General features: G+C 44.1%; 1 protein-coding gene and 1 long non-coding RNA gene across 4 annotated transcripts in view; one reads left to right on the forward strand and one right to left on the reverse strand.

Annotated features, from left to right (window-relative positions):
- LOC116828670 (uncharacterized) overlaps positions 1 to 11,640 on the reverse strand; it is a 108,673-nt gene extending 97,033 nt beyond the window's left edge. For all 3 annotated transcript variants that reach the window (XR_012657273.1, XR_004374580.1, XR_004374579.1), the window contains exon 1: positions 11,583 to 11,640. This is a non-coding gene — a long non-coding RNA (uncharacterized LOC116828670). The remainder of the gene's footprint in view (positions 1 to 11,582) is intronic.
- Positions 11,641 to 11,883: 243 nt separating this feature from the next.
- CBLN1 (cerebellin 1 precursor) lies at positions 11,884 to 16,640 on the forward strand. The gene is made up of 3 exons (XM_032787076.2): positions 11,884 to 12,443; positions 12,941 to 13,060; positions 14,569 to 16,640. Exons 1-3 carry the CDS (start codon positions 12,186 to 12,188, stop codon positions 14,764 to 14,766), a joined length of 576 nt encoding a protein of 191 aa, XP_032642967.1. The 5' UTR covers positions 11,884 to 12,185; the 3' UTR covers positions 14,767 to 16,640.
- Positions 16,641 to 25,888: the final 9,248 nt, after the last annotated feature.

Below are 25,888 nucleotides of genomic sequence, written 5' to 3' on the forward strand. Positions count from 1 at the left end.
GAATCTCAGTGCTACGAACACCTCAGGAATGGAAGTTGTTCGTAACTCTAAACAAAACCATATGGTTGTTTTTTCTTAAGTTTACAACTGAACATTGACTTAATACAGCTCTGAAACTTTACTAGGAAGAAGGAAAATGTTGCTTTTAACCATCTTAATTTAAATGAAACAAGCACAGAAAGTTTCCTTACCTTATCAAAAAAAAATTAAAAAACATTCCCTTTTTTTAGTAGTATATGTTTAACAGTAATGTACTGGATTTTTTTTGTTTGTTTTTTGTTTCTGATGCCATTTTAGATTGGGTTTTGGTGAGTAGTGAAGACCTCATAGAAGAAATAGTTGCAAGGGGCAACCTTGGTTCGAGCGATCATAAGCTAATTCAGTTCAAGCCAACTGGAAGGATAAACAAAAATAGAATGTTGAATAGGGGTTTTGATTTCAAATGGGCTAACTTTAAAAAATTAAGGAAATTAGCTAGGGAAGTGGATTGGACTGAAGAACTTGTGGATCTAAAGACGGAGGAGGCCTGGAATTACTTCACGTCAGAGTTACAGAAACTATCAGAAGCCTGCATCCCAAGAAAGGGGAAAAATTCACAGGCAGGAATTGTAGACCAAGCTGGATGAGCAAGCATCTCAGAGAGGTGATTAAGAAAAAGTAGAAAGCCTACAAGGAGTGGAAGATGGGAGGGATCAGCAAGGAAAGCTATCTTATTGAGGTCAGAACATGTACAGATAAAGTGAGAGAGGCCAAAAGACACGTAGAGTTGGACCATGCAAAGGGAATTAAAACCAATAGTAAAAGGTTCTATAGCCATATAAATAAGACAACAAAGAAAGAGGAAGAAGTGGGACTGCTGAACACTGAGGATGGAGTGGAAGTTAAGGATAATCTAGGCATGGCCCAATATCTAAACAAATACAGGTCTGTTGCCTCTTATGCGGTTGGCAAAAACAAGAAAAAAAAAAAAAAGGGAAAAAACAATTTATATACTGTTTCTGTAGTGCAGGCGATTCTGCCCGCCACCACACTCAATGTAATTTTGACTATACGCGATTTTCGCTTTACGCGCTGACTGCGGAACGTAACCCCAGCGTAAAATGAGACAGACCTGTACTTTGCTTCAGTCTTTAATGAGGCTAATGAGGAGGTTAGGGATAATGGGAGGATGACAAATGGGAATGAGGATATGGAGGTAGATATTACCACATCCAACGTAGAAGCCAAACTCAAACAGCTTAATGGAGGGCCCAGATAATCTTCATCCAAGAATATTAAGGAACTGGCACATGAAATTGCAAGCCCATTAGCAAGAATTTTTAATGAATCTGTAAATTCAGGGGTTGTACCATATGACTGGAGAATTGCTAACATAGTTCCTATTTTTAAGAAAGGGAAAAAAAGTGATCTGGGTAACTGCAGGCCTGACAGTTTGACATCTGTAGTATGCAAGGTCTTGGAAAACAATTTTAAGGAGAAAGTAGTTAAGGACATTGAGGTCAATGATAATTGGAACAAAATATAACATGGTTTTATAAAAGGTAGATCATGCCAAATCAACCTGATCTCCTCCTTTGAGAAAGGAACGGAGTTTTTAGATAAAGGAAACGCAGTGGATTTAATTTATCTCAATTTCAGTAAGGCATCTGATAATTCCCCACATGAGGAATTTGTTAAACTGGAAAAAATAGGGATCAATATGAAAATTGAAAGGTGGATAAGGAACTGGTTAAAGGGGAGACTACAACGGGTCATACTGAATGGTGAACTGTCAGGCTGGAGGGAGGTTACTACTGGAGTTCCTCAGGGATCGGTTTTGGGACAATCTTATTTAATTTTTTTATTACTGACGTTGGCACAAAAAGTGGGAGTGTGCTAATAAAGTTTGCAGATGACACAAAGCTGGGAGGTATTACCAACACAGAGAAGGACAGGGATATCATAGAGGAAGATCTGGATGACCTTGTAAACTGGAGTAATAGTAACAGGATGAAATTTAATAGTGAGAAGTGCAAGATCATGCATTTAGGGATTAATAACAAGAATTTTTGTTATAAGCTGGAGACTCATCAGTTAGAAGTAACAGAGGAGGAGAAGGACCTCGGAGTATTGGTTGATTACAGGATAATTATGAGCCGCTAATGTGATATGGCCATGAAAAAAGCTAATGCAGTCTTGGGATGCATTAGGCGAGGTATTTCCAGTAGAGATAAGGACATGTTAGTACCATTATACAAGGCACTGGTGAGACCTCATCTGGAACAGTGTGTGCAGTTCCCGTCTCCCATGTTTAAGAAGGATGAATTCAAACTGGAACAGGTTCAGAGAAGGGCTGCTAGGATGATCTGAGGAATAGAAAATCTGTCTTATGAAAGGAGACTCAGAGCTCAGCTTGTTTAGCCTAACCAAAAGAAGGCTGAGGGGAGATAGGATTACTCTCTATAAATATATCAGAGGGATAAATACCAGGGAGGGAGAGGAATTATTTAAGATCAGTAGCAATGTGGACACAAGAACAAATGGATATAAGCTGGCCATCAGGAAGTTTAGACTTGAAATTAGACGAAGGTTTCTAACCATCTGAGGAATGAAGTTCTGAAACGGCCTTCCAAAGGGAGCAGTGGGGCAAAAGACATATCTGGCTTCAAGACTAAGCTTGATAATTTTATGGAGGGGATGGTATGATGGGATAGCCTAATTTTGGCAATTAATTGATCTTTGACTATTAGTGGTAAATATGCCCAATGGCCTGTGATGGATGTTAGATGGGGGGGTAGGATCTGAGTTACTACAGAGAATTCTTTCCTGGGTGTCTGGCTAGTGAGTCTTGCCCACATGCTCAGGGTTTAGCTGATCGCTATATTTAGAGTCAGGAAGGAATTTTCCTCCAGGGCAGATTGGCAAAGGCCCTGGGTTTTTTTTTGCCTTCCTCTGCAGTCTGGGGCACGGGTCACTTGCTGGAGGATTCTCTGCACCTTGAAGTCTTTAAACCATGATTTGAGGACTTCAGAGGATCAGACATAGGTTAGAGGTTTGTTGTGGGAGTGGGTGGGTGAGATTCTGTGGCCTGCTTTGTGCAGGAGATCAGACTAGATGATCAGATTGGTCCCTTCTGACCTTTGTCTATGACTCTATGCTGCCTGATTGTGTACTTCCGGTTCTAAATGAGGTGTGTGGTGGACTGGTCAGTTTGTAACTCTGAGGTTCTACTATATTTGCAGTCTCCAGTCTCAGATACCATCTGCTCTCTTTTCCAGTCCCATATTGTCACTACCCAGCTGGACCTAGCAACCTCACATACATCCGCAGTAGCAGAGGGGAGCATTTTCACTACTCTATGGAATGAATTCCTCCATTGCTGTTATAGAGAGAAAATCTGCTTGGTATGTTAAAAAAATATGCTGACTTGGAATCTGAGGTGAGATTTCCATCATTTATGTTAATGAGCTCGCTGGTGGGGATTATGTAGAATGTTTCCTTAAAACGCTGCTGCAGTCAGTGTTTGAGGGAACTTAACTTGTTTTTTTTTTCATGAAAATATCAAGATTACCAATAATTTTCCCATTCAAATATAGAGAGGAATAAATATAGCGAGACCTGTCCTAAACAGGAGCCCAAAGGACTATAAAAAAAAATTGCCTAGAAGAATTGCACTTTAATAACAGCTTCATTTCAATTCTGCTTAAAAGGTTGAGGATACTTTTAACTGTTGAATAACCAATGGGATGCTTATTGGAATGGCTCTGTAGTGAATGTTTACTGGTAATATTTTAATTGCTGACGAGTTGCTCTACAGTTAAAAAAATTAAAGTTGAACTTTCAGAAATTGTAGGGATCGTAGATCAGCTGAAGACTGAATTACAATGGCATTTTTTTTTATTTTAGCCTTGATAAGCACTTGATTCTCTTCTCATATCCATGTAATACAGGAATAATTCCATTAAGATCAGATTGTCAGGTGTGTTCTGTATATAGCTGTGCTGGCCTAAAGCACCCATATAATGAGAAGATCCAACCCAACCACTCTGGCTTCCCCCATTGTGGGGGAAGCCACCAGGTGAGCAGGTATTGAGAGTGGCACATGCATACAGTTCCACCATTTTCCCCCACTGCTTCTCCCCTCGCCCCAAAATTCACTCCTTGGGTGTGAAATGTTCAGATTCCCTGGAGCAATGGTTTCAAAAACCAGAAAGGCTGACGCTGGTAGATAAATTGAGATCCATACAATTTCCTACATGCAGGCCCTCACTGCTCCACATGGAAAAGAGAAAAGCTCCCATAAGAATAGAATCTCCCTCCTTTCACAGATAGTGTTGTGTGTTCAGGTTGTATGTCTACCTACTGCTTTACACCCTCGGGTGGCTGCATTTCTGTGGTGCTGTGTATGTACCTCAATCATCCCCAGTGTTGCTAATGGTGGTGGTGGACTGGCACATAACCTTGGGAGTAGTATTGTGTTAACAGTCACCAGGATCACTGAGGGAATAATAAACATATGGACATTGGGATCTGGGACTGTCACTGCTGAGGGGAGATGTGTGGGTGGGGGAGCAGAAATGAAGGATTAGGAGGAGATCTGCAAGGTTGAGCTGGGCTGTGGACCCGCTACTGCGGATGTATGTGAGGTTGCTGGGTCCAGCTGGGCAGTGGCAATATGGGACTGGAAAAGAGAGCAGATGGTATCTGAGACTGGAGTATAGCTCAGCTCAGAGGAGCCAGCTCCACATCTGAATATTCACAGTTACTATCACACTTACTCCAGAAAGAAGCAACAATCAGATACTTTTTTTGTTGGTTTGGTTGTTTTGTTTCTGTACCATGCTCTTGTGAGTGCATCCATTTAGGTATTTATATGGCCCACACACCAAAGTAGTATTTGAATGTTTCAATGCAAAAAGCATAGTACATGACATGTCTCCTTCCCACTTAGCCTTACTCAGTCCTGCTCCCACCTCTCTGCACTGAGTGAAGCAGAAGAAAAGTAATGTGGCAACACTCCTCAGCAAGAACAGCAGCCTCTGGGGAGGGAGGATGCACAGGGAAACGTCACTCACCACCTTTGGCACAGCGTGACAGGCTTCCTCAGCACGGAGGGTGACTATAAGGTTTAACCCATCATTTGTAAGCCAATATGGCATCCTTCAAGACAAAACCCACTAAGTTACTATATTATTACTGCATCCACTACGTGTGAGACACATCTTGAAACACATTCAAAAATAAGGGGGGAGAACCCAATCTGTCTAAGCTACATGAAAAAAAAAAAAATCAGCGTATATGTGATAGTAAATCTGCTAAAATAAAGCCATCATTTTAGCATATAAACACAACCCTTAAATATTGTGAGTGGGGAAAAAAAAAACAACAGCTAACACCTTCTCTCTTCTCTGTCACTAGACATTTCAATGCAATTTGTGCAGTACTTTTTTTAAATGTTTATTTTTTGAGTGAAACCATGTCCTGGATAGCTGTAGCTGTAAGAATTACAAAACACACAGCTCTTAGCTCACAATTTGTTGGCAACTTGTTTCTTTATATCATTAACATTTAATTACAGGTTTGACTTATTACTAATTTTCTGTTTATTGAGTTAGTTTTTGTAACAATGTACTTCTGTTTTCACAGAGTCACTATGACAATGGAGACGTGTTTAAACCACTGGGTCCAATGGCATCGTTGACTTATGAAGTTGTTTGTTTGTATTTAAAGGGTGACATGCTAACATTGCAGCTAAGTTATGCATTAAGTCTCAAGTCATCAGTAAACCCAGCAGCAGACACCCAGTCATGAGATAGACCAGCTGATAAGGTGAGCTTTCCTCCCAATATTGGAAAAATATTTTAAGAGCTAGACACCTAGCTATTACAGGTAGCAAATTCAGTCCATGTAACTGGCTATGCTTGGTGGTTTATTTGTTAAGGGAAGGATTTTCAAAGAATTCAGAGATGACCTACTTTGTTCCCACTGAAGTAAACAAAAGTGTGTTTAACATCCACCCAGAAATGTGGTAAGTAAGGAATTAGAAGTGAAACATGGTATATTTTAAACAGCCAATAAAAAGTAGCAGCAGCCGTTACTTCCAGTTATTTTTGAATAGCATTACTTTTACAAACAAAAACCAGCCAACATTGAGCCCAATGTCACTTAGATTTGGATCATTTTATACTGAAATATCTCCTGTAGTATAATAATAGTGGCCACCACTTTACTCAGGACTGCATCAAAAGTTTTCCTTCTAACCTCCTGTTTCCGATTGTTCATAACTTTCTGCAACTTTCACCTTTAAGAATGAAATTTTCCATGCAGGAATTTTACATAAAGGTGAATTTTAATTCCAAAGTCTTACCAAAAAATTGTTCTGACATTTCTGAACATGAAGAGAATGATTTTTTAAGTGTTAACTTAATTTGAAGAGTTTTTCACCCAAACTGGCTGAGGTTTGAAAACAAGTGTGGAAATGTCCCTCAACATGAAGCAGCACAAGACTGTTCTGGAGGAAACGGGTTTTGATTTGACCAAATCACATGTTGAAACTCAGGTTTTGAACATACCTAGATGATAACTTTGGCCATGCTCTTTAGGTGCATACCTAAGATAGGATGTGCGATGCATGAGCTATGCATATTGCTGGCCAGATGCTAAGCCCAGTTATTGCACCTTTGTGCCAAATCATCAGCCTGGCCTAAGGCAACCCCCTTTTGGCGTCTGTGCCAGTCTCTATGCACCAGCTAGTTAGGCTGACCTACTGCAGAGTGAGCATCTGTGGCCTTACATATTCTACAAGACATGGAATGTTGAAGATAATTTCTGCTTGATAGGGCCCTAACAGTTCATCTGCCTCTGCTGTCTACTCTCCTGCCGAAGTTAATCTGTTCTCTGAGAGATCATAATTGCTCACTGTGGAAGCGAACATGACATCAGAATTATCATAGCTTCATGCAAACATCTCTGATAACAAAAAATGAGGGAACCTTATAGACAGCTTGCAGTGTGGATCAGCAAGAGAATTTTGCTCTAAATTAAATTTTTATATTTCTAAAATTTTGTACAAAAACCCCCAACAGATGCTCTGGGTGAAAAACTGTTTATATGGATAGTTATGGATCCCAAATCATAGACTGACATTTATCAAACCTTACAGAAGAATTGCTTTTTGTTATTTATCCTGTGTAACACAGCAACAAACAAACTGAATTTCATACAAATTACCCAGTTCTGGGCAAAAATCTTGTGGTCCTTACTCAAGAAAGACCAAATTGGGAAGTAAACATTCTTTGAAAAGACGGCATCATTCATAGCTAAAATGTTGATAAACTCAGTTTGAAGGCAAAAATAAGGTTCATTATGGACATCTGTGTTTGTTTGGGGGGGAAACCCCCCACAAATTTGGCCTCTTGTGGGCCATCTCTGTAGCAAAGCTAAAGTTGAATATCTATGGAGAGTGAACTACCTTCTCAGCCACTAAAGCTGATCCTTCTAGATCAGGATTTAGGCTCTGTGATGAAGAGAAGCTTGCACTGCTGCTGTTCATGATTAACCTGCCTTGCAGGTAGACCAAATTTTTGTTTCTAGAGATATCAGTCTAGTACCTTTGATGAGCATTAAACTCGCTACTAAAAAGAGTCAAACATGGTATTTTTTGGCCTTTTGTATTCTTACTGAATAAAATAAACAAGCCACTCGGTCTGAGTGGTACAGTAATCGCTCTTGAAGTGGTTCTTCAGAAACTCAAGAGGATCATTCAGTTTCAAAATATATTTTTTGAAATGATTTTCAAAGTGTTTTAAAACTGAGGGATGGGAAGGGCGAGGGAATTGTAGATGTTCTATAGACTTGAAACCAGCAGCAGCTCCTCCAAAACCTGCTCCTGGGTAGATACCATAAACACAACGTGCTTTTACCTTGTTCTCGAAAGCATGATTTTTAAAAGACATGACTTCTCTGGAGGATACCGCAGCTTCAGTCAGTAATGGTTTGCCAATATCTTGACACCATTCCCCCCAAATACAGCTTTTGGTGCTGTAGATCTTCAAATGACATACAAGGGCAATGGCCATTGGAGTTTTGCAAGCAGATGAATTAATCTGTTTCCTGAATCTCTGGAAACTTCTGCATTTGCAAGTATTCCCAGTTTCGATATCTTACTTAACACTAATTAATGTTTCTCTTTACATCTCATTGCTTACATTCTTCCTGCTGATCCTTCTTCTTTCATACTCAGAGCCAGAATCCTCTGTCCACACACAGATTTTCAAAATAGCTACCATGTTTTGGGCAATGCCATTTAACATTTTATGCAAATTATGTAATAAACTAACTTGCATATAACCAAAGCTGCTGCTTAAGAAATTGTGCGGCTATAGTGCTCGAGAAAGGTATCAGACCAACAGACCTGTGCATGATGCAGCAGTAAGGCAAGTTTCCCACACACACTTGCCTCAACCACGAATTTGGAGGAAAGGATTTCAGCTAATAGTAATAGGGGTCATTTACTTTCCATGCCCTGTGTAGTTCTTGGCCATCTGCTAATTAGTTCAAAGCTTGATGGTGAATTTGTGATGTGGGACCAGGAATGGAGACTCACCAAACTCATCTCATAAGGGCCACCAGACATCCTTTAGATGGAAACAACTTGTAATCCCTTCTGATCTGGGCTGGACTCAAATTGGTGAGCCACAAATGAATGGCTCTGTAGCTCACTGGTAATGAGGCATCCAGTCCCCCAAGAAGTGCTAAATTAAGAGGGAGACCTATAGATAGATGTTACATTAAAAAAAAAAAATTGAGAAACATTAACGTTACAACGTTAAGGTTATCCATCAAATCTTAATTTACACCTTTCCTTGACATTTCACCAGCAATCTAGGAAGGTGAGACAAGCTGTGAGTGTCCTATGAAATGCATGGTGCATGGCTCTGTTTCAGTTGATGCCAGTAGGTGAGTCACAACTCCCTTGCTTCAAGGATGCTGCTATCTTAAAGAAAAAAAACTGGCTTCCCAACTTCCAATCCCAGTCAAGAGGGTCAACAATACTGGCAATATATTTAAATGAAAAAAACAACACACCTATAAATCACTTCCTTGAGGGCTTCCCCAAAAGCATAGGCTGGCATATAAAACTTAACATTGTTCTGGCTCCTTTATTCTATTTTCTGTCTTCAAGGTGGTATGCTTGGGGTTTTGTGTTTTGTCTTCACTCCATTTGATTATTCTTTTTTTTTTTTATTCCTTTCCGTTTTATTTCCTTGAACCAACATTTTGGAGGATGCCATACTGTTTCTCTTCCCACTTTCTGTAAAAGAGTTTGGGGTACTTTGGTGCCCCCTGCAGTATGATGCTGTAAGTTGCCATCTGTGTCCCTTACCCTTAAACCAAGCCCTATTCCAACCTTAGGCCTCAGTACTGTAAGTAAAGTAATACATATGTAAGTACTGACATTAGCACCAACAGCTAATCGTGTGAGTAAAACTGTGTGTGTGTTTACAGGATCTGATCTTTATAAAATAAGACTTCACAATTATGACCTCAAAAATGAAGTGATTTAAAATCAGTAGCTACAGAAACTCATAATGACCTGCATGGAGGGTTTTGTTTTGTTTTTTTTTGGGGGGGGGGGGGAGACAATGGCATCAAATATTACAAGAGCACAGCTGAGTCTTGCTATGAAATTCCACTCAAGATTTTACCTGGGAATATCAAATCAGTTTTGAAAACAGATCTGTTAGTATGGTCAGACAAGTAAAAAATTTTCTTTGGTCTGATTGTTCACTTCAAATACTTCATCAGTGAATGCTTTTCTTTTGCAGTTTCAGATTACAATGTTATGTCATCCCATCCAAAATGGATAGTGGTAACATACCCAGCTAGAGCGAGCAACGTTTGATCTTACTGAATAGTACTAAATGTATGCTGCACATTAGTGCTAGCCCAAGGGGTAGGGAATTGGGACGTCCAAAAGCAACAACATGGATGCCACTGCAAGTCTCCTTAAGATCCATTTCCTGAGCAGCACAATAAATTGAAAATCCTGGAAGCCTAAATACATGCTTTTAAAGTTTCCTGTTTACTAAGGCTCAACTGAGATACTGCATCTGTGGATAATAAAATCTTGTTCCTCTCCCACAATTTTTACATGAGGTTTGACACTAAAAAAAAAATCAAATGAGCTAAGAACTGGGTCTCCTTGGATCTCAGTCCTTTGCTCCGATCACTACAGAGAAGATCTTTAAAAAAGGCCAAATTTTAACCACAGTAAAGATGAAACTGAAGTTGATACTCTTTCTGTTCTGTTTTTTTTAAATCACATTAACTTGCTTCATTTGGCAGCACTGATCATTGCACAGCCTTTCAGAGAATGTGAAGGGACCTGGGCTCTATTAAAACTTTTGACATCTGAACAGCTAACCTTTAGAATAGCATTAAAACGTCAACTCCTTAGAGCTGGGTTTGGAAAGATTTTATTTTAAACAAAACTAGGCTCCCAGCTCTTACAGCTGATGGGAGGTGTCTGAGCCTCCCCTACTACATTTACCTCCCCTAGCCCAATGTCATGGGCTAAATCCTGCTTTCCTTACTTACCCGTAGTAACACAGAAGTCAGTAGACCTACTGGTGTGTTACAAAAAGCACATAACCTTAAGTCTCTATAGCACCAGCGCAGAAGCCACTCAGCCAGGAGTCGTCTGCATTGGGATATAGATGGAACCTCAAGAAGGACACTTTTACCTGGGAAGTAGCTGCAACTTTTCCAGTGCCTCCGTGCTTCTAGCTCCTGCCCTCGGGGGCAGGGCGTGCAGCAGCAAAGGGGGAACTTACGAGAGCAAAGAGCCAAACGATCCAACCCCATAAGGGACCCCAGAAACACTCCCTCTCTCTCCCACCCCCATCTTTTCAGGAAATAAAGAAGGGGCGTCTGTAAATGCCTGCACCACCAGGCTCGACTTGGACCGCACCTTGCCTTCACCCCATGCATACGCACCGCACCTTCCCCCTTGGTGCGCACAGCCCAATTCATCCCCGGGGCAATCCGCTGAAAACTCAGGAATTCCACTAAGGATGAACATGGGCCACACAACCTGCAGCTGAGCTGTACCTCCCCTTCCATGCATGCTGCCTCTGCACAATCCGGAGTAACGTCACCGATTTTAGTTGCTTTATCCGGATTTACACAGCTGTAAGTGAGAGCAGCATCAGGCCGCACTTGCTTCCCTCTTGCACAGACGGACTTCCGCTGACCTGCAGACACACGGCTTCTCCCCGCCCACTCAACTCCTTTATCTACTCACCCCCGCCCTCGGGGCTCACGGGCCGCAGCCGAGCTCCCCAGTCCCCTTTGCAAGCAGGCTCCCGCAGAGCCGCCCCTGCAGGCGCCACAGCGGCTCCCAACCCCCCCAGGCGGGGGCGCACGTGCCACTAGGCACAAGGGGGGTGTATCTGGACGCGGGCAGCGGGGCACTGCAGGCTGCGAGCCTGGCGGCGGAGTCCGCCCCTACCTGCCTCGCCGCCCGCTGCTTTCAACTCCCAGCGGCACTAAGTCCTGCCCTCGCCCTGGGGCCGCTCTGCCCCCAGCTCGGCCACCCCTACCTGTCCCGCGCGGCCGAGGCACGTCCGAGCTCCCCTTCCAGACTTCGGCGAGTCCCGGCTGCGGCTCCGCACCTGCCTCTCGCACCTAATAACAAAAGCCCGGGCGTCAGGTGGCAAGAGACGGACTGGCCGCCCATTGGCTGGCCGGGCGAGCGCCTGTCGCTGGTTGGCCAGGGGGCGGGCCGGGGAGCGCTGACGCCAGGCCGGGGCTGGCAGGGAGGCGGGGGGAGCGGCGCGCGGCGCCTTTGTGTTCTCGGGCAGCGGCGGGGATATTGGCCACATCCATCATTGCGGGCGGCGGGGCTGGGAGGAACTGCCGCGCTATGTCTCCGAGTGCTCCTGTGCCTGCTCAGGGGCCGCTGCCGACGCGCCGCGGGGCTTTCCACCCGGCTCTGGAATAGAGGGCGAGGGGAGCCGCCCGGGGCAGGGCTGGCCCGAGCGCGGGGGGGCGCCGAGAGCCGAGCGGAAGGGAGCCGGGTTTGCAAACCACCCAGGACGCTGGATTTGCAGCTGGCCCGGTAGAAGGGGGCGGGGGAAGCCGGGAGAGGTGCCTGGGCTCGAAGCGGAGCCTCCGTGGCTTTTTTGAGCGCGCGGCGCGGCGAGATGCTGCGGCTGGAGCTCTTCCTCGGCGTGGCGTGGCTGGCAGGGCTGGCGTGCGGGCAGAACGAGACGGAGCCCATCGTGCTGGAGGGCAAGTGCCTGGTGGTGTGCGACTCCAACCCCACCTCGGACCCCACGGGCACGGCGCTGGGCATCTCGGTGCGCTCGGGCAGCGCCAAGGTGGCGTTCTCCGCCATCCGCAGCACCAACCACGAGCCCTCGGAGATGAGCAACCGGACCATGCTCATTTACTTCGACCAGGTAGCGCGGGTGGGGCGCAGGGGCGCCTGNGGGTCCGTGGGGACAGACGGGGGGGGTCTGTGGGGCAGTTGTTGGCCTGGTTGAGGGAGGGGGTAGACGGCGGAGTGGTGGCTTGAGGTCCTGCCGTAGCCGCGTCCCCTAGCCCTGCCCCAGAGACCGGCGGGCGGGCGGGCGAATGGCAGCGTCCCGCTGTTCCCCCGGGGAAGCAGCTCTGCAGAAATGCCCGTTAACACCCAGACGCGGAAACTTTCCAGCAGCGCAAAGGGGGGCAGGCAGCAGAGACGGGGGCTGCGACCCAACGAGGCGCCGGTAGGGAGCCTGCGAGCCGAGCCCCGCCCCGGGGCAGCCTGTGCCTAGCTGCGGGGGGTGGAGAGGGTGGGTGAGCAGGTCAGCTCCGGATGCTGAGCCGAGAAAGCCCAGCCCAGTGCCCTAGCACGCACCCTTGCGGGTCCCTCCGCTCCCTTCCTGTGATGCTGATGTCCCCGTTTCCATTGCAGGTGCTAGTGAATATCGGAAGCAACTTCGACTCGGAAAGAAGCACTTTTATCTCACCCAGGAAAGGGATTTACAGTTTTAATTTTCACGTGGTGAAGGTGTACAACAGGCAAACCATCCAGGTCAGACTCCGCTCCTCTCTGCCTTTGCTCGCTGGGCGCGTTGATTGGGGTTAGGCGCGCCCGTGCCCGGCGCCAAAGGGCCCCAAACTTCTCTCCTCGTGCTTGAGCTAGAGCTGGTGAATTTATCCTGTGGCACTTGGCAGCGTCAGGTGTGGAGCGTTTCATGTCAGTAACCCAAGAAAATTCAGAGGGAAGGGGAAGGTCAGGAGGCTAGATAGTGTTTCTTGTATCAGAGGTGGCTCTTTAGGAGTTCTCCTGTTGTGTGGTAAGATACTGATCCCTTCTATCATGAGCTTGGGATGAGGCGTTTTAAACAGAAAGTGCTGAACTTTCCCTAGCAATATTTTCAAATAGGAGAGTATCGTGAAATCTGCTCTAACGCGTCTACGGCCTTGCCGCGGACCCCACTGACGCATTGCTTGTCCTGGGATGGCTGAGTATATACTGGTGACAGATGAACCACCCAAAATGAGCGCTTAGTAGTACAAGCAATTCATGCTTTTCCCATTCCCGTTGCCCGTATAACGCAAGGCCGCGAACACTGATCCCAGCACTAATCTCCAGGAAAACCTAAACGTTGTTCGACTAAATGCAATTTATCTTTAACCCAAATTATGAAACTCTTTAAAAAAAGAGATGGAAAAATTATATCATGATTATTAGGTTAAAATCAGCGTCTCTCTCTCTCGTTTGGCAAGGTGTATGGAATGGATCTTTTAACATTTGGTAATTGTACAAGGTTTAACCGGTGATATAGAAGGCTGGGGACTGAAGCATCTAATCTTGATACTGCAGATCTGTTGCTGAATGTGTGTGTATTGTATATGGTTTATATACCATATGCATTTATACTGTTATAGGTTACCTGCCGAGTAGCTGATCATATAATCTAAATAGCAAATTACAGTTTATATAGGTACAGAGCAAATTATTGTGTGTATGTGTTTTTTATGCATGACCAGATTAGGCAAGTAGTACATTATTAATATGATGTGTACAGTGCTGGTATTATTAGTGTGAGATATACAGTGCTTATTGACTCTGTAGTGGTACATTGTTTTTGCTGCCTAACAAAGGAAAACTGCCTCCTGAATACACTTCAAAGCCATTGACTGTAGCTGCAGTGGCTCTTCTCTTCATCCTTTTTGAGGTTTCACATAAAGCCATCTTTCAATAAGTAGGGACAGACCTCTTCATACCCTGAAAGCAAAGGCATCCTATTGAAATTGTTCAAAACAGGATCAGTGTCCTATTTTATATGTGTGGTGTGTTTTGATGTAGGCAGTCAATCCAAAGCAGAAATAAAAGATCTCCTTTCTTTAGAATTTGTACCCTACCTGACATTAGACTTACATTTCATTTTTAGAAATATGTAGAGTTTCATGTGGCAGAAATAATAGAGTGACTATTTTGCCTGCTAGGTGATACTGGAAGCAGTTATGAAGCCCTGACTGTTATCCCAGTCTGATTTTAATTTACAGAGGGCTTTGTTTTATCTTGCTCTTTAGGTGAGTTTGATGCTAAATGGGTGGCCAGTGATTTCCGCCTTTGCAGGGGACCAAGATGTGACCCGAGAAGCTGCCAGCAATGGAGTCCTGATTCAAATGGAGAAAGGAGACAGAGTTTATCTAAAACTGGAGAGAGGAAACTTGATGGGAGGCTGGAAGTATTCAACATTCTCTGGATTTCTAGTGTTCCCTCTTTAAATAACTTATCATCTGAACAGAGAGAAAGCAGCAAGTCAGAGAATTTCTTACAAATTCCCAAATTGTAGCTGATTATGAAAAGCCTTGGACAGCAAACTTTTTACATTCAAATATTAAAGAAACTAAATCCTGCTTAGGTTTGTGTACATCTGCTTTGAACAATTATTTTTGTTGTTGCAGCCAACCGATAGGAGACACTGTAATTGATCATATCTCCATTTATATTCTCCTCTTTCCACCCCAAATTAGTTACAATCTGTGTATCACTGGTGTAATTTGCCATCATTTCCCCAGTGGTTCAGTATTTACACTGTTCTTCATATTTTGTAGTTTTGTTTTTAAAACATGTTATTCTTGACTCTTTATCTGAGTTTAACATTAAAAAAGCAAAGTATTTTTGAGTACATAGATACCACAAAAGATAAAATGCAAATCTTGCTGTATACTGGCTGACAAAAGTTTAAAAAAAAGAGAAATTTATACATGAAGAACTATTCACAGCCAAGGCTGACCAGAGTATTTCAATATTTCTATGTAATTCTGAGTGATTGTGGAATTTAAGGCTGCTAAATGTTTTGATGCTTGTTTAGCTCTTGTAAAATGTGGCCCAACTAAACTCCAGGAAGTATATTGAACTTTTACTATTATTCTGTAATATATGTGTGAATATAAAAAATTAATTTTGCTTTAATTCAATAAAGTTTAAATGGGATTTTATTATTCTTACACAGAAAATACAATCTCTCAATAAAATTATTAGCCCCTTATCAGGCTTAGAAAAAGTTTAACAAGCTGCAGGCACAAACACTTGTAATAGTGATGATCTGGACAATAAGTGAAGCAAAATGTAATTTTGAAGGTATCTTGGCTTGTTAAAATTTTCCCCTTTTGCAAGGGTTGGTCCTGCCTTTTCCCCCACCTCTAGCGCTGTATCCTCCATGTGTTACGCGCTATTTTAAATTGTATTAAAAGAGTTAATTTCAGCAGATCATCATCAACCAAACGCAATTTAAACTCTGTGGTTCAGATCGCCCTAGTGATTAAGTCCCCCAAGATGAGAAAAATGAAAACCAAACTCAGATATCTCTGAGAAATCGCCCACAGAATCTTAGATCTGTATTGTTTATACCATTGTCTGTATTATATTCTATAAATCAAATCTCATTTTATACAGCCGTCTAAAAATCAAACAATGTATACTTCAATGCTAGTATTATTTATTTGCTAGTATTATTTTGTTTACAGTCTTTGAAAGATGTAAATGCTATAATTTTGCAGTACTCAAAGAGAATACTACTTTTATTAAAAAGGTACGTAAAGGATTTTGATTGTATCTAAACCTAATGTGAAATAAACCAGTGTAATAAACAAATGGACCTCTTTTTGACTGGAGGACTATCCACCTCAGTTTGATTCTGTGATGAGAGGGTGCACATCTTGGATATAATAATCAATAATATTAACGGTAGGCTAGGTTAAAAATATATTTCTCAAGGCTGAGCTGATATGGGCTTGGCTGCTACACAGTTAAAATCGTAGGCTTTTGTTGTTGTTGTTCAACCCTGGGTTTCAGAAAGGAATTTCATTAGCTCGGGGGGGGGGGGAATTAATACTAGCATAATAAGCAACAATTTATTCATATTTTTGTCTTGGTAATAGTTTCATAGAGTGGGTGGGGACTCTGTAAAACCTTCCTAAAGTCCAGGCGACTGGCTTATTTTGAGTTTGATTGTTTTTATGGAGGTCTTTAAACAACTGACAAATATACCTTCTCCTGGTAAGGAGAGCACGTTCGTTTATACTAGAGATTCTGCCAAGTAAAACTGAAGGGGCGTATAGATAGATTAGGCAGACAGTCAATTTGCTTTCTGAATTTGAGTGAGATATCTGTAAGTCTTTTATTTTCAAATAAAACAAATAATCAACTACCTGCCATCACCAGGATTTATTTTCTCTCGAGGTGCAAAGAGCTAAAAGTGTCTTTCTTCCCTCTGAAGCCGGGGTTCTGGTGGCGGTGTTTATAAATTGTGCACAGGCTATCGCTTCTGTACAGGTGTTACATAACAGAAAGGAAGGCCCAAGACACAATGGTCTAGACCGATCGATTGGACGTTAGAAATTGCATGGATAAGATTTGGCTGGAATAGGTGCAGAAATCTGTTCGATTGTCCGGGATGTTGCACCATTCTGCTGCGATTATCCACTTCACAGACTAGTTCTGAGCGACCACTGAGGACACCCCGGCCCTTCCTCTCCGCTCCCTCCCCCTCTTCACCACGTGTTATAGAAATGATGAACATCCCTAGCCTGAGAGAGACAAAGAAACTGGCTGGTTTTCATCCTGTGGTATAGGGGAAAGCTGCCACGAGCACTTCATTATAAACCCATCCAGATTCCTGGCATCAGCAGCCGCTGGCAAGGAGCCACAGAACGGAACAATTGAAATTTATGAAGAAGGGTTCGTGATGGAAGGCAGTTGGGTTGTTTTCACTTTGAGTTATAATTTGCACCAAACCGGTGTGTCTCTCGGTGGTGGGGGGCTCCACACTCCTGTCTTTATGAAACACACTGTATTGCTTTCCCCGGAAGCTTTAACTGTTTCCCTGCCAACTTTCTCTCCTCTTTCCATTCCACGCCTTAGGCTGGGGGTTGGTATCAGTTTTTGATACAGGAGGACTCTAGAAGCCTACCCTGCCCACTTTAAATCCCTGCATCTTGCTTGTGATTTCCGTACACTTCTGATCACCTCATCAGTCTGCTTTTCACTTGACTTGTGCTACAGATAAATAATGGTTTTACATCAGCGCATAAATCCATTGACAACAGTAGCTGCTCTTTCACCCCTAGTAAGAGGAGAAGGGATACTCTTTGGAGTCTTCCAGCAGCGGCCTTTGCAGTGTAGGCTAGATGATCCGAAGGGCAGACAAGGCAGAAGTCGTAGACATTCCGGATAAAATTAGAGGCCTGATCCTGCAGCCTACACTCAGGCAAACATCCCTTTATGCCTTTTGGGTTTGGGGTGTGTAAAGACTAAAGGAGCGGGTCCTGTGGCTCATATGTGCCTCTCCCTTGTACGCGTCATAAAAGGAGCCTGCCCACACAATACAGAATTGTTCCACAGGAAACGCCACACACGCAAAGGCTGATGCGGCTGTTTTACTCTAAAAAAATAAATCACCATCTTCCCATGAAAGTTTTCCCCCTGGTTATGAGAGCCGGGTTAATATTGTACAGTTGGAAATTCTATTTCCCTCAATGCAGCAAATCACCGAGCTGCTGCCATTAAAAACTCCACAGTTGCTGCACGGAAAAGTCTTGCTCAGTCAGTTTCCGTGTTATGAGCCCCTCAGCTCCCCTTCACCGCGAGCCCCCTCCTGGCAATTGCACTGACATTCATTAGGCGGCCTCGGAATGATTATACCTTTATTAGTCCAGGTTAAGCAATTCACAAGCTCAGCAAAACTTATTTATCCAGGGATGCTATGCTACAAGGAATGCTTAATGGGACAGGGCAGCTGAAGGATTGATTCCCTTGCAGCAGCTGATGAGAATGGACTCACTGGAAGGGAAGGGGAAGAGGCAGGAGTCTGTTCTAGTCTGGATTCTGGACATTTTTATAAGCCAAGGAGTGGCAGTTGTTCAATGAGCTGAGCAAACAAACACGCGCTGTAGTGGGACTCAGCAACCCACCTGAGCCCCAGGCTGGCGCCACCAAGCAGGAGTTCCCCGAGCTGATTGGCAGCCCCACGATGTAAAGTGAAATGCTGATGTTTATGGGAACTCGGACCACAAACTCCTCGCAGAATAATATTAACTTTCTAGTTCCCTGGCATGATCATGGGACAACGTTTCTGGCTTCTGGATCAGCAATCAGTAAAATAGGCTGGGCTTTTTTCTTTCCTTCCCTTCGACTGGATTTTTGTAGTATTTTAGCTTGGCAATAGTGGAAGGCGGGTAGCAGGCCCTACTTTCAAAAGGTTGATGTGGGATTTTCCAAAACGCCCTTTTGTAGGGCTTGTGAGTTGGATGGAATATCAGAGTTTCTGGGAAAAGATTAAAATATAGAAATCTCAGATCATTCCAGCATGTTGGCTTTCTCCCTGATCTGCATATTGCATCATATTTTACTCTCATTACATTTCTGGGGCTGGAATGTATGGTATTTGATTGCGACCATGTGTACTGGTGTGATATGGATGTAACTTATTAAAGAGCGGGGTGGGTAGAGGCATATTATTTGCTCCGATTAGCTTTTCATTGATGTAGTGGAGACGACTAGGCGCTTAGAAGCACTCTGAGACATATTCAATGGATTAGCTCAAGGGACTGAATTGAGAAGCGAAAAAAGGCACCCTGCAACCTCAGAAAAGTGGATCTGCCCAAAGCGTGTAGTAAGATCAAGGCTGAGGTGCTATTTGAAGGCCCGCATGGGATCCATATCTGTACTATTTTCCTTTTGTAAAATGTTGGGTCGCTTTACTAATTTCTCATGCCAGGTTTCCTAAATCCGGATATTCTGAATCTAAGGGAATGCATTTCAGAGTAATGCAATGATAATACTTTCTAAAAGCTTTACCTTACAGAAAAGAAAAAATCCTTTCAATGATCCAAATGAATGCAACAGGAGCTGGATCAGCCCTAAAAAAACCTCCAGCCTAGGCCACTGAAGTCACTGGGGATTTTGACACTCATTTCAATGGTGACAGGCTGCCGCCCTAAACCGACCCACCTGTTCTTTTTCACAGACATTAGGCTGTGGACTATTCCTCCAAGGCTAGGGATGGTAGGCACGGAGTCTAAGAGCTACAAATCACAGTTGTCTGGACATATTTTTAGTTCCTATGGGTAAAAGTAACACGAAGAAGAGTAGAGCTGAAAGAGAACAGAGATTAGTTTGTCCCTAATGTTGATTTTTGTACTTGTGCATTTGACAACACTTTTTGTATAGATAGCTCAGACTTTGCCCTACACAGTCTGGCAACTTTTCCCTTCTGTTTGTGGGTGGGTGGGAGGGGAAGGGCTATCACACTGCAGCAGGGGAGAGAGGAACATGAAATCAACTGTAGTAACCGAAACTACTTGGAATTTTCTCTCTCTCTCTCTCTTTTACTTGACTAGATGTCAAGTGGAAAATGGCCCTTGAAAACAGGAGACCATGTACTATAGGCACACACCCTCATTGGCAGGATTGACTAAATGTGTCTTGCGTTTAATCACTAAGTCAAGGGGAGTTAGACGCTTAAATACTTTTGTGAATCCCACTTACTGGTTAGTAGGACTAGAAACCAGATTCTAGGTCATAGTCCTCAGGACATACTATCTACTCTCCAAACTCCTATCACCATACATGCATCATCACACTTACTTATAATTGTCCATCTGCTCAAGCTATAGCAATTGCATTTTGAATTACAAAGAAAAGGCATGTGGGTCCCGAGCCATAACGGTATTTAGGCTCCTAACTTCCATTGACATCGATAGAAATTAGGAGCCTAAATGCCTCTGCAGATCTGGGCCCTGGTATCTCGTGCTAAATTCTGCTAATTTTCCTGACACCAGTTGTCCCATTAAGTCGTAATGCTGTCGTGTCGATCAGCCAGCTTGTGATGAAGCGTGTACTGTCTGGCCGCTATATATCTTAAAGTGCGGCAAGTCCTCTGAGAGCTATTGGATGATAAATGGTACTAGCATGCAAAATCACACTAATAATATGCATAACCATCATGTCCGTCATTCATTATACAGTATCGCTTTAGATGTATGCCACCAAAGAATCAAGTAAGTGGCAAATTAATTTGTCTGGTTTGAGAAGCATCTTTTTTTTTTTCTTTTTTTTTCCTTCTGAAGATGAGATTTGAGGTTAGTCTGAGGAGGGCTCAGTCTGAACCAGTTCATCAGGGCATGGAGAGGCTGGCAAGACCTGGAAAGAAATATTTCGGTTCCCGCTGTTCAGCACTTAGCTAGTATATGGGGAGGGGCGACAGGGAACAATATAAACTGAGTAAAAGTATTGATCAGATCAATCTATTTTCCTTAACATTATTTCTTAGTTCAGCATTTCGCCTCTAAATACCATACAACCATCCAAAGTGAGAGAACCCCAGTTCTGTGCTGGACAGGACTGGCTCTAAAGCTGAGAGAAGGCACTAAACCCAGCGACAGCTGGGCAGTTAGGGTTGATTGGGTGAGCATGGAGTCTCAGGCGGGTCTCCTTGTTGTGGTCCTATGATGTGCTGGTTTCCTGCGATAATTGTTTCATTTGCTCGCCCTGTCCAATCAGTTATATTTATTGAGAACAGTCAAAGTTCATTTCACAGCTAAGGCAAGTAGACACCGCGCGATTAGGTGACTTGGCTAAAGCCACGAGCCGGGGCAGAGCTAAATACATTTCCTGAGGTGTGCTCGAATCTAACCAATAGACAAAGCTCTCTTCCCAGGAGAACAAACTGCGTATGTGAGACAGAAGCTTTTGTTTAAACACAATTATATCTAACGAGCAGGAGGAAACGGTGTGTAAGCAATATTAAGGTCACGACCCTGACAGACAGCAGTATCTTTGGAAAGGACAGCTCGCCATCGCTGATTGTGTCAAGCCGTGCACACGTGAAACAACATGCTATGACCCCTGCACATTTTGGGCACAACTAGGTAAGGATGTGTGCCAGACTTCACAATGATTTTCCTTTCTATTAGCTTGTTGTTATAGCTGTAAAAGGGCAGTAGTAGGCATATGATATATGGATCTGTCACTACATTTAAGATCACATTCATGTTAGAAAAGCAGTTGTGCTGTTCGAAGAACTTTTTCTCCTCAACAATTGAATTAAATTATAAGGAGTTTGTATCTTCCAGATTTTTGGCCCAGTCATTAGAAAGTTGGGAGAATTAGGCATGAATACTTTACTTTTTCATGAGCATCGTACAGTATTATTGTGGGTTTCCCATTGGTGTTTCAATGAGGAAACACTATGTTTGCATCATAATTTCCCTTGGGTGGGGGGTGGGGGGTTCTTCGGTCCTTTAACAAACTATATTGAAGAACTATAAGTTTTAAATACAACCCAATGGGAAGAGAACATTTTCCAGGTTCAGTACCGGGGCTCTCCCAGTGTTAGGTATAACTGCGGAATTGTTTCACACTGGAATAATATTTTGGATTTGATCTAACAGACAGTTTTGTTTTTGTTTTGCAGCAAATGTGTGAAGATGCTTTGGGAACCAGTCTCAGCCCGGGTCAGCAGCAAAGGAATAATAACAATAATAAACCCCTACAGCTAAACTTTTATTTACAAGTTATACACGAGAAGTATTTTAATAGAAGCAAGTGGTCCGCTGTATCCAGACCCTGAAGAAACTTTTTTATGAGAGTTCATTTGATTGTTCTCTGTACTGAATTCCGCGCACCGTACAATGAACATGTGTGTGTGTGTGTAGAGTTCACAATGCACCCGATTTGTGAGCGTATCGTGCTGCGATCAGGGCCACCACCGCACCGCAGAGCGAGGGCCGGATCTTGCTCCAGCCCTAAAGAACAGCTCGTCTGAGCTCGTTTGCTGTCTTTATGAAGGGGATTCGAACCCACTTTAAACTGTCACCCTGATTTCAAATCCCGTGTTAAATCAAGAGAGCGGTTTCCTAGAAGCTTAGATTACCCAGAAACGTGACTACCTATGTGTGTGTTACAGGTAATGTAAGCAATGGAATGTCTTCAATGCAATCTGCATCTGGGCTGGACATACAGAAGGAAAGGTGCCTTCACTTTGCAGTACACAAAGTACTCCCCGTACAGACACCTCCCATCCCATACACCTCCGTCTCCCTGCTACTTAAGCTCCTACCGATGATACATTCTGTTAAAGCCGGGGGGAAATCCCCTGTAAGAATTCAACCAATATTTACCTCCATCCAGAAAATATTCACGTGGATTCTATGTGCAAACATTATGGCAAAAATACCAAGCACAAGCGTTTAAGTGTTCCATTCGTCTGCACATCACACGGAGTAAAGGGAAGCTTTTTTTTTAATTTATTAGTCTTGGTGCATCTTTTTTCCTATCAGTTATGGAGTCCTAAGATATTTCTTCCTTGTGTTTTGGGTCCTACAAACAGCTGATCCCCCTCTTTACCTCTTTGGAGGACATCAATTATTTTCTTGCAAAGGGCTCAACGAGTTGCACTGAAATTAGTTCATTTAAACAGCCCTTCAGATCGTTTGATTTCACTTGATCCTAGTTAACGCAGGCAAAGGCGAATCCTTTCGCACTGGATTTTGCTAAGAGCGTTACATTAGAAACTCTGCCTGTTAACATTCGCGTCAGCCATCTTCAGCTGGTCTGATGTGTAAAAGTTCTGTGCACTTTACCCACTAATTTTGTAGAACGTGCAGGTAGCTGCCCTCACAGAAACCGAGGAGTCCCTTTAAGAGAGACAGCGTGGCATGCAAGAATACCCCCGGCAGAACTGTATCAGAAGCCTGAGTCAGCGTTTGAACAAGGAGCTCAACTTTTGTGAACCCTTCTCCTTTCTGAATTACTCAGTTCCATCTCGCGGCAGCGCTGCCGTTAGGGCTAATTACTACTTTTTATTAGACATCTAGAGACTGGATTTAATTTACTGAAGACGCACGCGACTAGATTAAAGCCCCCAACATTAGACGCCAAGCCACAGTTAACAATGGGATCGAACCTTGCGCTCCCGCCCGGCGCGCAGAAAGGAGGTCATCGCTGGCTATTTCATTGTGCAGAAGTGGTAGGGGGCTGATTTCGCCCCCCGCAATCCTGCTAAAAAGTGCAAGAATGAATTTGGTTCAGCACATGTCTGGGAGTGTGAAACAGGTCACTGCTCCTGCCGCGGCTCTTTAGCTGCAGGGCTTTGACAATTTAGGCTCATTAAGAACAAGGAAAAAAAGCTCCAAAACCCCAGCTCGGGATTTAAACCTGCGCTTCTTACACAGGCCCGAGAATATATGGTTGACCGCAGAGCTTAACGTCCTAGGATTTTATTAGACTTCAGTTGTCTGCCTTTTCCTTTAACATCAGAGCACCACCCCGGCATACTTTGCGCTGAAATTGTGTAACTAGCTACACACGAGCGACACCGGTAGTAACTAGGGACAGTGTATCAGGTACACCCCGAGTTCAGTCCACAGCTTTCTGCTTGCTCCTGTTTTAACAGGCCGTGTGTACGGACAGGGAGGGGCTCCAGCTGCCGTAGGACAGAGCTTTGTCCCGAGCAAGACTCCAGCTGAAACGCTGGTTAGGGTGAGAGGCCTTTTGCCATCGGACTGCGAGCGGCATTTGGCCGGACCTGGGAAGCGATGCAAAGAGGCTAGCCTTGTGCTCCATCTCTGAGAAAGGGAGACAAGCCCTCGGCGCGGGGGGGTCTAGGAATCCCCTTGGTGGGACTGTGTCTTCTCTCTAGCGTTCGTAACAACGCTATTGCTAATAACTAGCAGTGCCACAGCATCACCTGGCCTTCTGCTGGCTGGTCTCTGCTGCCCACCTGCAGGCGGACCACAGATTGACATGAAGAGGCAACATCCATAATTATAGCGGAAAATCGAACCGATTCCAGAGCGAGGAGCTCATTGCACTCCCCCGCCTGCGCGTGGTCCGAGGCCGCCAAGGGCCCTGAAGTTCAGGCTCAAAGAGCAAAACCCCCACAAAATAGGGGGCGCGTTAATTTCGGATTTCCCCCAATTCTGCCCACCCTCAGCACGTGCTGGCGGTGGAGAGTGGTTTCTGCAGGCGCGTCTCGAGGGGACCTTGGTGTGAGCCCCACGGGGAGACGCTTCCAAGAGGGCAGTGGCTGCCTGGCTCCCAGCAGCTGGAGTTTTGGGCTTTCTGGCGGCAGGCCTCCTCCCGCAGCCCCGGTTCAGTTCTGTCATGCCTAAGGGCTGTCCGGGGAGAGCGTCAGGCCAAGTCTCCACCGTAGAAGATCGAAGCAGCCTAGCGGATGAAATCACTGGACATGTTCAGGTTCCCCTTTCACGAGACTATCTCCAGAGCTGCGACCCCAAGTAGGGTACCCTGGACACGCCTGGCATTTTAATATGGGTGACTGGATAGTCACATCCTGAGGGAGGCGGCGGAGGTGATTTTTTTTTTAATTCGGTGCTATGATCGTAGACGGAAGAGAGGCCCTGAACTAGAAGACACTGATCACGCTTGAGAGCGTTCATCCTCTCTGTTCACACGGGTCTCAGTGATGTCTTTTCTTTCCTAATTCACACACTCCCCTGAATTGGTCCGGAAGAGCCTACAAAGCGAAACTGCTGATTTCCCCTCCCCCCACAGAGATTACACCTTTCTGTTTACACAAGCCCCCACACCTACTTCATTACGGATCCGGTTTGCCTGTGGTTGGCATTTAGAACGCTCAGCTGGAACAGTTCGCACTTTTTAAGAGCCTTTAATATATTTTCAGTTGCTGTAAGTAATGTCTTGATTGAATTTAGCGCTGATTAGAGTTTAGCACCAGTTTACATAACAAGAACTTATGTTTCATTCAGCTAATTAGCATGACGTGTTCGGTTTATGAGCCATATAGCTAATGGTAATGACCAGAGCTGATTGATTTCTAATGTGATTATAATTACACAGATGTAAGGGAATTCAAAAAAATCCACACATCGTTAATTAGGTTTTTTTTGGGGGGGGGGGGGAGAAACAAACCAACTCCGCTTGTATGAACAATACATGTGGATATATAAACGAATAGCTCTGGTAAGAGAGCAGATTTTGTTTAAATGAAAAAGTCCAATGCAATAAACTTCCTGAACGATTAATCTATATATCCTGTATTGCACTATAACACTTCCTCTCTGCTACCCACCAAGGCACTTCCTAGATTCCAATAAGTTTGCTCAGAAGCCTCACAAACTTGATTCTCGAAGAATATGCACGCAAAGTATTTCACGGGTTGGGGGCCGATTTCCAAGGCAACTCCTTCCTAGCCCGGGTGCGCTGTCTATGTAGTTGGCCAGCCCGCTACAACGGAGGTCCCCCAATTCCACCCTCAGTAGGAATCTGACGGCCACTGGGAACCAGGACTGTCTGCTCCAGGATCAAAGGAAGGGCGGGGCCGTGTGAACCCTCGCTCCGAAGCAGCCCGTGCTCTCTGGA

This window comes from Chelonoidis abingdonii, chromosome 19 (assembly GCF_003597395.2).
Source record: "Chelonoidis abingdonii isolate Lonesome George chromosome 19, CheloAbing_2.0, whole genome shotgun sequence".
Classification (NCBI taxonomy): domain Eukaryota; kingdom Metazoa; phylum Chordata; order Testudines; family Testudinidae; genus Chelonoidis; species Chelonoidis abingdonii.

Bases quoted from the DNA above. Each gene is read 5' to 3' on its own strand.
- CBLN1 (XM_032787076.2), top strand. From the start codon at position 12,186: ATGCTGCGGCTGGAGCTCTTCCTCGGCGTGGCGTGGCTGGCAGGGCTG. The intron at 12,444-12,940 runs GTAGCGCGGGTG...TTTCCATTGCAG, and splicing joins TGCTCATTTACTTCGACCAG to GTGCTAGTGAATATCGGAAG. The intron at 13,061-14,568 runs GTCAGACTCCGC...CTTGCTCTTTAG, and splicing joins ACAACAGGCAAACCATCCAG to GTGAGTTTGATGCTAAATGG.